The 14070-nt window shown below is 43.8% G+C and overlaps 1 protein-coding gene across 1 annotated transcript in view; it reads left to right on the top strand.

Moving 5' to 3' along the window:
• The window catches only part of dock3 (dedicator of cytokinesis 3), a 1401685-nt gene that overhangs the window by 1213530 nt on the left and 174085 nt on the right, over nucleotides 1-14070 (top strand). The window contains 3 exon segments of the mRNA XM_041191502.1: nucleotides 642-702; nucleotides 1286-1379; nucleotides 11290-11438. Of these exon segments, the coding sequence (XP_041047436.1) occupies nucleotides 642-702; nucleotides 1286-1379; nucleotides 11290-11438 (304 nt within the window).

Here is a 14070-nt window from a genome sequence, read left to right as displayed (position 1 = left end):
TCAAACAGGAGGCCCTGGAGCTTGAGAGGCACCATCTGCCCAGGTCAACTAGTGTTGGTCCCTTGTGGGTTCATCAGAGGAATCCCTCTGCTCACTCCCACGGGCCTGATCTCCCCTCCCTGCCTTGAGGTGCCCGCAAATGCCTGGTCCTGGGACTTGGGCTCTGGGGACTGCATACAGACCTGTCTACTACAGCTTCTGGTGCTGCAGGGACCAGAGAGCTGCTGGCCAATCAGATTGAGACTTCCTCCTGAATGAGGGGCAGAAGTCCCTTCTCTAGCCAATTAACATTTGTTGCAGCATTAAATGACTGTGGGGCAGACAGTAACGGCGGGAATGTGTTCTCCGCTGACTCTTCAGTTGGCAGAATAAAACCACACTATCCTCAAAATCCTGACAAGTTGGGAGCACATGGCTGATCTTTGGCAATCACATGTTTAATCACTTGATGAAACTTGGGGATTTAATCTTCCATGAAAGCAGGAGCTCATTTCTGGATTAGCATTTTGAGTCTGACTCCATGCAGAAAGTTAGCTGTGTAATCTCTGAACAGAAATCCTTTACAGAAACTACAATCTATAAGCTACTTATTCCTGTAATGTGGCATCATTTTTGAGTTCAACCTCCTTTCTTCTCCTCAGGGATTGTATGAAAGGGGATGAAACTGAAAATAAGAAGATTGGCTGTACTGTTAATTTGTTGGTAAGCAAGTAATTTTCTTTTTGTTTAAAGTTTCTTTTCAAGCTCATAACTGTGAACCTTTTTTCCCCCAAGTTTGGTACTCAGTGTCAGCATCAAGTACTTCTGGGTCAAACACATAAGAAAATAGTTGCAGAATAAAGCTTTGCTTTTAAGCCTGACATAGAATTCCTCAGATGGAACATAAGTTATCCTCAGCATAGCCAGGTCAAGCACTGCAAGGTACAGCATATGTTAGGCACAGAGTAAATGTCCCTTGACACAGGCACATCAAAGACTCCCAGGATAGGTCAGAGTGGTAAAATAAAAGTAAAATACTGCAGATGCTGGAAATCTGAAATAAAAATAGGAAATGCTAGAAAAGCACAGCAGGTCTGGCAGCATCTGTGGCAGGTTATTATTATAGGTAGAGAACAGGTTAGATTTGGATAAAAGCTCCTATGGTTGTATTGTTAGAGACCCAGAGATCAATGGGCAATAATTAATGTTGAAGGGTGATCAGTGTTCCATTTAAAATGATCTTTTCCACTAGCCCTTTCCAGCTCTGATTATCGAATTACTTAACAGATAATTACATTTATTTCAGAATTTTTACAAATCGGAGATTAACAAGGAGGAGATGTATATCCGTTACATCCATAAACTGTGTGACATGCATCTGCAGGCTGATAATTATACAGGTAAGGATCAATAAGCATGTTACAATCCACATATTAAACAAGACTGAAAGGTTTGTATAATTGCACCTGGATTTCTTTTACTTCTGGTCACTTATTCCAGTCCTTTCCAGTGTTTAAGATGGAGGATCTGTACCTCTTCAAAAAGAATCTCAAGATTTGTGCCTCTCTTAAACTATGTCTGCCATTCAGCCTCGCTTTTAAAAATCAGTCAATCTCGTGGAAACTTCATTCTTTAGCATAATGGAGGGTGCTCTTGCAGCTTGATGAATAATGGAAATTATGAATAATCACTAGTGTTCATATTTTGTCAACTTGGCCCATTTGTTGACACTCTAACCTTAGAGTCCAAAGGTGGCCGGTTCGAGTTTCCCTGAGGATGTCCTGTCCTTAAGATGAAACGTTGAATTGAGGCCATTTCCAGTTGTTAAGGTGAATTTTTTAAAAATCCCAGAACAGTAGAGAAAGAAAAGAATGGCCAAAACCATCCTGGATCTACAGCACCAAAACCAGTTTAACTGATATTCATGTCATTTGGTTGGGGGTCCTTGCTGTGAGTAAAAGACTGACATATAATAGCTATGACTGCACTTTAATTAATTAATTGCATGTGAAGTGCTTTGACATGTTTGTAAGAGAGGTAATAAAGAACTCTATAAATGTAGGTTGTTACTTTCTGGAACACTACAAAGGTGCTAATGTTAACATGCAACTGAGGTGACCTGATTCCTGAAGCATCCCTAGATTAGTAACTGTATGCACTGTCTAGTGTGATACTGCATTCCAGTGGTCAGATTCTATTAGAGGGTTTCCAGTGGTTGAGAGTCTTCTTATTAGAGGTGTCCCATTGGAGTCACTGTCCTTTTTGGGCTTTTGGGACATTGATGGGATTTTTTGTAGCTCCAAGATGATATGGCTGATGATAAGCCAAGTCAGCTCTTTGAGACATACTCAAAGGCAGATCCAAAGTGCTGTACAACTTGCCAAACTGGCTGACTAAAGGAAGCTAAAGGTTAGATTTGTTACTGCTGACTAGAGCTCCTTCCATTTGGCTCCAAATAATCTTGCTGGCTGAAGTCTTAATGGATAGGATGGACCTAGATAGATGAGCCTTGCTCTTATAAACTGTGCTAGTACAGCTGCTTCAGCTTCAGTGGTGCACTTGCACATACTTAAGCTCCGATGTGCAATTGAGCTCCATGCTCTGAAATAAGTGGGAAATGCTGTATGGGAAATGGGTTCACGCTCCATATTAAGCAAATAGAAACCCTACAGATAGGTATAGGTTTTTCAATAAATTCAATTTGAGACTGTGAACATGATGATGGATTTCCATGGGTAACAGACATGCAAACTGATATGAGACAATAACAGAGGGGTCCTTATGTCTCCAAATTCTGAAATACCACAAGAGCCTCTATCATAAGTGTCCTAAAGGTGAGAATCATTCAAAAGTATGGAGGGTAATAATCTGATGCCATGTTTTCACTCTACCATAGAGAGATGAAATGCAAGTTTGAAGTTCCTGTAGTGTTGAGCCTCAGCTATGCTAAACTGTTGTTGCTGGTCCCAGGCAACTGTCAAGTCTCCATACCCAAAGCAGAACAAAATGGTAAAACCAAAGATTTCAAATTGCTATTAAAAACGTTTTGTTAATGAGAGTTGTGCTATCAAAGAGATTCCACCAGTTAAACTCTCTCCTGACGGAGACCCCCATCTTTTTAAAACAGATCCAGAGGATGATCCATTTCAATAAGAGAATCACAATGAAGACTTGTTCATTTTAAAGGATCCTGATCAAGAAACACGTCTCCTTAAAACGGATCCTGATGGTGTTATTCATGCCTTAAAAAGGGTCTTGGTGAAAAGGCTCAATCTGTGAAAGGTTTCTAGCAGTGAGAATTATTTTTGATTGATCCCTATTGATGTCACATTTTCTTTGTTAATTCCACTCTGTGGTCCCTTAACTTGAACATACAAACTAGGAACATATGAACTAGGAGCAAGAGTAGGCCACTTGGCCCCTCTACCCATAATGTCCATGTAAAGGAACCCTTGACTGTGATTTTCTTCTCATGTCAAGTTAGCTATCCCTCAGGGTCCATGAAAAGTTAATTGAATAGGAGATCTTCAAACCACTAACCTGGGTCATTATCCAAGGATGATCCTCCTTTACTAAACACTTTTCATCCCCCAGGCTTGTGGCAAATTGCCAAAGAAAAGCAGTGACCTCCAGATCAGGAGGCAGAAGCAGCCATCAAACAGTTACTATGCGGTAGTGCTGACGCTTGGTTTCTAGGGGCTGCATTTTGTGTTCCCGTCAGCAGTGGGAATCATGGTGGGTGGGGGCTCTGAATTTGGCGGGAAGCAAAAAATCTGTTACCCGAAGGCGGGAACTTTGTTCTCCCGACTTTCAAGGCAGGTTAAAGGCAGGTTGAGCTTCCCGACCAACAATGTCAGGAACTCTATCTGCATGCATTAGTATCTCATGCATGTTTATTAAAAGACTACCTCACCAGAATTAAGCTCCCCCTCAAAATTACGTTCCCCACCAGCAAGAATTTAGAACGTCCGGTTTTACGACTGTATGTAAGTAGCTTGCGCTTGGCGAGCTTCATCTCTTCCAAACTTTGATGTCCATAGATGCTACTCCCTCCAACTCCCCACCCTAGCAACCATGTAATCACCAGGGAGAGGCAAAAAAAGAGAAAAACCCAGGGCCAATTAGGGGAAAAATGCCACTCTGACCCCCCCAGGAGATCAAAGATAGTCCAAGAGATGACATGGACCAAGTTTATCTATATAGACACACTCCTTGTATATGATGCAATCAATGCCCCAGACAAGAAAATCAAGCTCCTTCTTGAAGGCATGCTGAATGTCAGCACCCAGGACAATATTTGACAATGTATTCTAGAGGCTCTCTAATTTCTTTTGAAAGAAAAGCTGCCTAACATCCAGTCTATTCTTTCTCTTACATAGTTTAACCAAAGTATAGGGAAAAAGTTTTAGAGAGTGGGACCAATCTGAAGGCTTTGCCAATAAGCAGGTTAAAGAGGAGAATGCACACAAGGCCAATGCCTGAGCACCAGTGGATGGAGGATAAGTATATGAGGCTGAAGGAGGTTGCAGAAATAGGGAGCACGGCCAAGGGAGACTTTAGATGAGGAGAATGATTTTAAATGTAATGAGTTAACAGCATTGTAGGTTGGCAAGGACAAGGGGTGATGGGTCAGCAGAACAGGATGCAAGGAGCTTTGTTTTTGATAAGTTGGAGCTTATGAAGCTTGTGGTAGATAGGAGGCCAGCAAGGAGAATATTGACATAATCAAGTCTGGAGGTAAAGGCAAAGATGAGTTTTTCAGCAGAAAAGGGCAATATTATGAATCTAGACGTAAGCAGTCTTGGTGATAGGTAGGATGCAAGTTTGAAAGCTCAGTTCAGGGTCAAACGGGTCTAGTTCAACATGAATGAGGTGTGAGAATATTAATCTTTGAAAGATAGTCTAAGTTAAACTTAAAAGGTTAATTGAGAGCTATCATTATCCAATCAATCAGGATTTAAGTACAACCAATATGGTGGGATGTTGAGCGTTAATAAGAGTTTAAAACAGAATATAATATTACTAATTATATAGCAAAAGACGACTGTGACAAGTAGCAAGTACCAGTCCAGATTGGGCAGGATAACTGCCAGGCACAAACAGCTCCTTGTCTCTTCACTTCTCTTCTCAGTGTTAGATCTTTTCTCTTCTCAGTGTTAGATCTTATTGATTTCTGGAATCCCTCAGGAATGTTGGACTGGAGTCTTCCTTCAGAGTCCTTGTCCACCACCTACTGCAATGAACCCTCACAAAGTCTCTTACTTTATACCCTTTTTCATGATGTTTGGATGGATTATTGACAAGGCCTTTTAGTTCTATAAAGATTTACTTTATTTCAAAAAACCTATCCAACATGGAGTTCTTTCTCTAAACTTTGAGTTAAACGTCCTGCCCTTGATGTGAATCTACCCTCTTTTAGCCTCTTTGGTCTTTCGCATGTATTCTGGTCGTATTTTTATCTCATCTTTTCCCTATCACCTCTCAAGCCATCTTTCCCAGAATAGTTTAATTCTCCCATAACAACCCACTATCAGTTAGATTGTTCTTACCACTTATCAGGCTGGTGAGGCAGGCTATTATTCATTGCAGTCATACCTAATGTTTCCGCTTACTACTGGATACATGTATTTCAGCAACCATCTTAGTTAATCAAAGTTAAAGGAAAAGTCTAATACAGCTTCATATATTCCCAACTCTGGCTCTTTGTTTAAACTAGATCACCTTATCTAAGGATAATGAGCAGAATTTTACACTCCACGGGCAGACGCGCAACCAACCCGAACAGGTGTAAAATCACGTGAGATAACATCGGGCACATCCCGACGTCATCACGCACTCGAGCGATATTTTGCTCGGCAGGCGCGCGTGGCAGTCAGAAGCACGCCCACTGACAATTAAGTGGGCAATTATGCCCATTAATGGCACAATTGAACGTGATTTTTTTTGGCCCATCCAACCTTAAAGTTGGCAGATGGGGCAATCGGCCAGGCAGCCTTTACATTTTTGATGAAACCTCATCCAAGGCCAGATGAAATCTTCATTAGGAAATACAATAAAAAGAAATTGGTGACAGAATTTTTATGAGGTATGCTTTCAGGTGCTTGATTGTACTGCATGGACATTTTTTACAGCTTTTTTGTGCTTTATTTTATTATATGCAGGTCTGCAGCTCCCTGAGGCAGCAGTTTGCCTTCAGGGAGCTCAGTGGAAGTGCTCACCTGCACCCGCGGTGACGTTGGCACCCACCCTCTTCCCACCCCACCCTGGCAGTGCTGAGCTTTCAGCGCGTGTTTCACACTGGTGAAATCGCGGTCGGGGGCGTGTTCCCCGACTGCTCCCACTGATCACACACACTCGACAAGGGAAAAATTCAGGCTAATGATTTCCCTAGCTTGGTTTCCACGACAGTGAAACCTTAAGTAATTTCCAGTAAAAATGAACTTTAAACATACGGAGCTTAAAACACTAACATAGTTCTTTACCTAGTTCAAGCCAATTTTATATATATGTATATTCGAACCCTATTCCTAATTTCTATTTCTAATTTCCATCAGAGTGTCCAGGGCAGAGGTTGGGAATAGTAAAGGATTGAAATTTGAATGGGTAGTAAACAATAGATCCAGTCTTCCTAATGCTGGAAAAAGTTGTAATTCATCCATGAGGATGTCAGAGGAGAGCCGGGTGCTATTAGCATACGTATAGAAGCTACTTCATGTCTACAAATGATTTTATTTGGGGTCAGCATGTAGATGAGGACATGGAGGAGGTTGCGAATTATTCTTAGGGAGACAGGGAAAAGACAGCATTACTAGAGATGCATGGATGCATTTAACAGGATCGCAATCAGACAAGGACTGTCCCACCAAGATGGACTATGTAGAAGGATAGTACAGTGAACTGACACTGTCAGATGCTGCAAGATGGTCAAGTAGTCCATTATTGTCACATTATTGTTCTTTGAGGAGGGGGGTGATGATACTAGCTGTGCAAGGGAGAAAGCCAGAGCCTGATGAAAGGGAACCATTAGCAATGGCAGCTAACATGGGGACTGTTGTAGGGTGTTGTGTGTGCCTGCATGGCATTGCAATGTCAGGGTGCTGGGCAGAGCAGGGGTTAACATGGGACTTAAGCATAGTACTACCCACAGTATGATGTATAGAGGCACATAGTAATAGACTTAGACAGCAGTCTAGAGAAAACACTCTAGAAACAGCCTACCTGCATGTCAACAGCACCATGCATGGTGGTAGCCTGGGATCTGTAAATAGTTAAAGACTACAAATAAAAGGTTCATATTTAAACACATAAGACCCTCTTATGAATGAGTCACAACAACTGAACCCTATTACAACAGGGGTCAAGTACAAAAGTTGATTAACATTGTTGAATGAGGAGGGGGTCAAAAAAAGTGGATTTCATAGAAAAGATTAGCTTGGAGAGGGAGGAGAACTTGCATAATGGATCAGGATCAGGAGCAAGGAAGTTGCAGTGATGATCTTTTGATACAAAAAACTGCGCTTGGAGGTGGAGGAAGAAAAGTTTTTAAGGAGGTTAATCGTGAAGAACAGAAATCCAGTGATGATCCAAGTATAGCTTACAGTTTTGGTTGAGAGGAACAAGTGTAGTAAATTTTTGATGCAGTCATAGGAACATAGGAACAGGAGTAAGCCAGTCAGCCCATTGAACCTGCTCCATCATTCAGTATGATCATGGCTGATAAGAACATAAGAAATAGGAGCAGGAATAAGCCATTTGGCCCTTCAAGCCTGCCCTGCCATTCAATAAGATCATGGCTGATCTGCCCCAGGCCTCAGTTCCTCTTCCGCGCCAGCTCCTCATAGTCCTCAACTCCCCGATACTTCAAAAATCTATCCACCTCCTTTCAGTGATCTAGCCTCCACATATCTTTGGGGTAGAGAATTCCAGACATTCACTACCCTCTGAGAGAAGAAATTCCTTCACATCCCAGTTTTAAATGAGTGTCCCCTTATTCTCTTAACTATGTCCCCTAGTTCGAGGTTCCCCCACTAGTGGAAACATCTTCTCAACATCTATCCCGTCAAGCCCCCTCAGAATCTTGTATGTTTCAATAAGATCACCCCTCATTCTTCTAAATTCTAATGAATAAAGGCCTAACCTGTTTAGCTGTTCTTGGTAAGTCGACCCCTTCATCCCAGGAATCAGCCAAGTGAATCTCTTTTGAACTGCCTCCAATGCCATTCTTATAAATACGGGGACCAAAATTGTACACAGTACTCCAGGTGCCGCCTCACCAACATCCTGTACAGTTGTAACAAGGCTTCCCTATTTTTAAACTCCAACTCCCGAGTAATACAAGCCAAAATTCCATTTGCCTTCATAATTACTTGCTGGCACCTGCATGCTTTTGTGTTTCATGCACAAGAACACCCAGATCTTTCTGTGCTGTGCTTTTTTGGAGTCTCTCTCCATTTAAATAATAGTCTGCCTTTTGACTCTTCCTACCAAAGAGCATGACCTCACACTTTCCTACATTCAGGCTATCTATATACCCTTGCAGATTCCTTATGTCCTCATCACAACATGCCTTCCCATCTATTTTTATATCATCAGCCCCTTTCTCCAAGTCATTAATATAGATAGTAAATAATTGAGGCCCTAGGACTGATCCTTGTGGCACTCCACTAGTTACATTTTTCCTACCTGAAAAAGACCCATTAACCCCAACTCGCTGTCTTCTGTGTGTTAACCAATCCTCAATCCATCTGGTTCACCTTTCTGATTCACTAATGTCCTTTAGGGAAGGAAATCTGCTGTCCTTACCTGGCCTAGCCTGCATGTGACTCCAGACCCACAGCAATGTGGTTAACTCTTGAAATGCTCTTTGAACAAGGGCAATTAGGGATGGGCAATTAATGCTGGCCCAGCCAGTGATGCCCACATCCCATGAATGAATATTAAAAAAAATACATTACCCCCAATACCTATCTTATTGCTCTTATCTTGTGCAATAATCTTTTGTGTGGCACTTCAACGAATACCTTCTGGAAATCCAAATACACTATATTTACTGGCTCCCCTTTATCAACTCTGCTCATTATCTCCTCAAAGAACTCTAGCAAATTTGTCAAACATGATTTCCCTTTCGCAAAACCATGATGACTCTGTTTGATTGTGTTAAGCTTTTCTAAATGTGCTTTCTATTTCTTCCTTAATAATGGACTCTAGCATGTTCCTAATGACAGATGTTAGGCTGACTGGCCTATAGTTTCCTGCTTTTTGTCTCCCTCCCTTCTTGAACAGGGGCGTCACATTAGCGGTTTTCCAATCCACTGGGACCCTTCAAGAATCCAATGAATTCTGGAATATTTCAATCAATGCGTCCACTATCTCTGCAGCCACTTCCTTTAAAATGCTTGGATGCAAGCCATCAAGCCCTGACAACTTCCCTGCCTTTAGTCCCATTAATTTCTCAAATACTCTCAGATTCATCCTTTATATTTCATCCACTTCAATGCCTTTTTACCACACTATCCCCATATCCCTTTATGTCATTGGTATTTAGAAATCTGTCAATCTCTGCTTAAACATATTCAATGACTAAGCTTCCACAGCCCTCTGGGCTAGAGAATGCCAAAGATTCATAACCCTCTGAGTAAATCATTTCTCCATATCTTGGTCCTAGGTGGCTTCCTCCTAATTTTGAAATTGTGTCCCCTGGTTGTAGACTCCCAACCAGGGGAAACATCTTGCATCTACCCTGTCTATCCCTTTAAGAATTGTGTAGGTTTCAATAAGATCACCTCTCATCCTTTGAAACTGTAGAGAATACAGACTCAGTTTCCCCAATCTCTCTTCATAGGACAGTCCTGCTATCCTGGGAACAAGTCTGGTGAATCTTCGTTGCACTCCCTCTATGTCAATAATATCCCTCCTAATGTAAGGGGACAAAACTGCACACAGTACAACAGAAGGAAGATGGTTAATGATTTGTTAGATGCAGGGGCATAGGAGGCAAAGGCAAGTAGCTAGTTTAGTAAGTCAATAGCAGCATGGATATTGTGATGGATAGAGCCACAGAGGTAAGGAAGCTGGGAATTGGAGAGTAAATTGTGAGGGAGATAGAGCAGTGTGACTTTCTGTGGCAAATGATGATGATAATGGGATTGGGAAACAGGAAAATGTGTGGTAACAGAGCCAAAAATGGTCAGCGGTAGTCCTGTTAAGACTTCAGGTAAGCAAAGGCCAAGAAAGATGATGAGGTTGAAGGGGAGGCCCAGGTTATGTTTGTGGGAGTTAATATAAAGGATGAAATTGAGTGTGAATAGAGGTACTTCACCTGTGTATTCTTTATGTGAGTGTCATCAGGGAGCATCACCAGGCAATTGAAGCAGTAGGAGCTGGCAAGGGAAAACCACATCTAAACCTGTTCCCAAACCAGAGAAGAGGGAGCTTAGGACAGGTAAGATGTAGAATGAAATTACTTTGAATGAGGAATTGCTTGGTGCTAAGGATAAAAGTGGAGAGAAGTGAGAATATCTTGGTGAGGAAGTCACTAACACTATCTGGTTATTATAATATTGTTGTTTCGGGATCTTGTCATATGAAATATGGCTACCATGTTTCCAATATTACCAAACTGTCAAGATTTCAAAAATAAAACTCCCATTGGCTGTAATGTGCTTTGGGGATGTCCTGAGGTTGTGAAAGGCTCTGTATTCAATGGTAATTTATTTTCCTTTGTTCAGTTAGCATTTGGACTATGGTCAGGAGTGACAAAAGGACTGAAATGTGACATTGTATTTTGTACACTGTCTGAAATCTGCAACTGTTGATTCTTCCAGTACTCCAGTGGTTCAGTGTAGGACTAAGCAGCACTGGCCAGATGGTTCTCTAGATTGCCCATCTATGCTGAGTTAACTGATCTCAGCCAGAGCAGAGTTTAGGGCCCTGCACTAATGTGGGGGAAAATTGGCCAAAGCTCCAGCAACTCTTCCATTCCCAGGGCCCTCTATAGGAAAATTTACAAGTGAACCTGCTTGGGAACAGGTTTAGATGTGGTTTTTCCTTGCCAGCTCCTATTGCTTCAATTGCCTGATGATGCTCACTGGCGACACTCACATAAAGAATACACAGGTGAAGTACCACAAGATTGTTCGTACGTCAATAAATTTAAAGTTGGCACCTTTAGGAGAGCAGGGGAGAGGTGCAAAGCAGTAAAAAGATCTCATTGATGTGGGTGATAATGTAGACTGTAGAAAATATCAAATTCTTATTCAGTTTGACAACTTTCTTGAATCAAGTGCATCTCCCTCTTCGTTCTTTCTCCAGAGGCAGCGTTTACGCTAATGTTGTACTGGGAACTGCTTCACTGGGAGGACAGACCCTTGCGGGAGTTCCTTCACTACCCAGCACAAACCGAGTGGCAACGTAAAGAAGGACTGTGCCGACAGGTTATCAACTACTTCAACAAGGGCAAGGTTAGTGTCGGTGCTTCTGCATGGTTCAATTGTCTGTATCAGGCAGTTGGAAGCTGAAATTACTGACTTTGACTCTACATTATCCATGATCTGTAAAAAGTGCTTCAGTTAGCTGCCAGTGGTCAGTAAAATGGGCTGGGATTTTCCCTGCCCACCGGCACGGGTATGTTAGGTTGCATGAGCGGACAATATGGCGAGGAGGCCAAAAATTGGTTTTGTGATGTCATGAAACCAGTTTGTGATCATCCACTTTGCGCGGGCTGCGTTCCCCACCAGCAGACATCGGGAACCCCATTGTAATACATCAGCATATCATTATAAGGCCAGCCCTCTGGACCCACCACCTAGCGCCCCCGCCCCCCCCCCCCCCCCCCCCCCCCCCCCCCCCCCCCCCCCCCCCGCTGCTGGATTGTCTGCCCACGTTGGCGGGAAAACACGCCAACGTGTTTCACAACAGCATATATAAGGCATGCATTTGGTGGGCTGCACTTCACTTGGGACCTCAGTGTTTGTTTGCCTACTTTGCCTCGATCAGCACTTGGAGTGATCAGCTCCAGGCTTCATAGACAGCACCACATCACCTTTAGGGGGGCTCATGAGTAGGTCTCTACCTACCAGATCAGCCAAATGTGGGTGGCTTTTCAATGGCTGCAGGGCAAGGTTTTGCTTGGAGAAGAGGGAGAAGTGGCCTCAGGCAAAGGAAGAGGTTGCAAGACAAGAGCTGTATTGGTAAGGAGGGTATCTCAGGGTGTGTGCAGGGGCACATGTTGATCTGTGCAAGTGGCCTCAAGGTGGTGAGGGCTGAGGAGGCAGTCTCCAGAGGAGATGAGGCCAGATGGACATGTGAGAATATGTTTGAGAGAATAAGTGGTGATGTTCCTTGAGCTGGCAGTGAGTGAGATGCCAGTGAATGTGTGATGGGCTTGACTGTGAGAGTTTAGAGTGGTGAGATGGTTGCCATACCCTGGCTGCACAAATGAGATCATTCATCCATTATCTGCATTGGATGGCCAACCCCTTCTGTGCAACATTGCCATTGATCACCATTGCCATCGCCTACCCAAGCCAAAGTGGCAATGTAGCTGCCCCTCCTGCGGCCAGAGCGGAGGTAGAGGACATCACAGCGGGCCTCCATGGCATCCAAAAGCTGCCCGAGGGCTGCCATCTTCTTGCCTTTCGGGGCCATGTCTTCTTTGCTGCAGTCCTGGGCTGGAAGCACTGAGCACAGCTGTACATTAGATGCGGTGCCTGAAGTGGCGAGGTGACAACGTGGCAGGCAAATCGGAGTCCTTCCTGCCACAAAAACGGCATGTTTCCTGGGAATGTGTAAGTAATATGGCAGGTTTGGGATGATATGGCGTGAAAACCCGCCATTGTAGCCGGTGGGTAAAACATCATTTTACCCGCCCGCTACCGCACTTGTGCAAATCTGTGACAATTCCACCCATGGAATGAGGGACATTTTGTGTCATGGCTTGACTAGATTAAAGTTAATTAATTTGTCAGGTGCTGAATTTTATCTTGTCCTACTAAGTCGTGCATGAGGTTGGGTTTTAGTTGACGGACAGCCATAGAAGGCACAGGCAGGGCCCCTCCATCAGTAGCATTGCAGACAAATAGAAAGATAGGAGATGCTTTTTTGTCTGCACAATACTCAGGGCAGAATTTTACGCTCGTGGGTGGGTGCATGCCCAAGCCAATCAGGCATAAAATAGCATGAAAAGACATCGAGCAAGCGTCCCGACATCATCCCGCAAGCGCGCAATCATCATGTCAGCAGGCATGTGCGGGAGTCAGAGCCACACCCACTATTTATTAAGAGGCCACTTAAGGCCATTAAAAACCCAATGGAACCCGATTTTACGCTGCCCGTGTAATTTTGCACCCGTCACATGGGCAAAATGGGCAGGCGGGTTGCCCACATTTGGCAAATCCTCATTGAAGGGCAGGATAAAAAGGGTGAGTAGTGAAGAGTTTAGGAGATAGTTTGCTGCTGGTTGCTCATTTGAGCATTTTAGATTCACCTCTGTTCTGAGCATCATTCTTAGCATTTCTTGGCTTCATTTCAGTACTCATTGGTGTCTCCAAGGCTCCCAGAGGATCTTGACCGTGTGGACCCTTCTAGGTATCAGACAGCCTTCCGTTACCCTGGTAATTGGGATTGTGGTCTCCGCTGGTGGCACCTCCTCTGAGGAGGAAGAGAGGGGCAGAAGGGAGAAGAGGACAGGCGTCCCTATGCAGCTTCCAGGGGATCGACCCATGGGAGGAGAGGCACAGGCACAAGGGGCACAGGGCCAGCAGGTAGTCCAAGGTGTAAGGGGCCACAGAAGATGCCACTATCCTGCTGCCAGGGTTTACAGGTGGCGATGCAGCTACCTCAATATATCCAAGGTGCAATGCCAAAGGAGGCTTCGGCTCTCCAGGGAGTCTGTGACCTCCATTTGTGAGATGATTGGATCTGAGATCACCTCCAATTGTGTGGGTGGAAACTCCATGCCAGTAGCTCAGAAGGTCACAGTGGCCCTCAACTTCTATGCCTCTGGCTCTTTCCAGGGGTCAGTGGGGATCTTTCTGGAGTGTCCCAATCAGCTGTCTACAGTTGCGTCAAGCTGGTGACAGAAGCCCTGTTCAG

This window comes from Carcharodon carcharias, chromosome 7 (genome assembly GCF_017639515.1).
Source record: "Carcharodon carcharias isolate sCarCar2 chromosome 7, sCarCar2.pri, whole genome shotgun sequence".
NCBI lineage: Eukaryota > Metazoa > Chordata > Chondrichthyes > Lamniformes > Lamnidae > Carcharodon > Carcharodon carcharias.
Note: the sequence above shows the minus strand (reverse complement) of the source record. Positions and strands in the feature narration are given on the sequence as shown.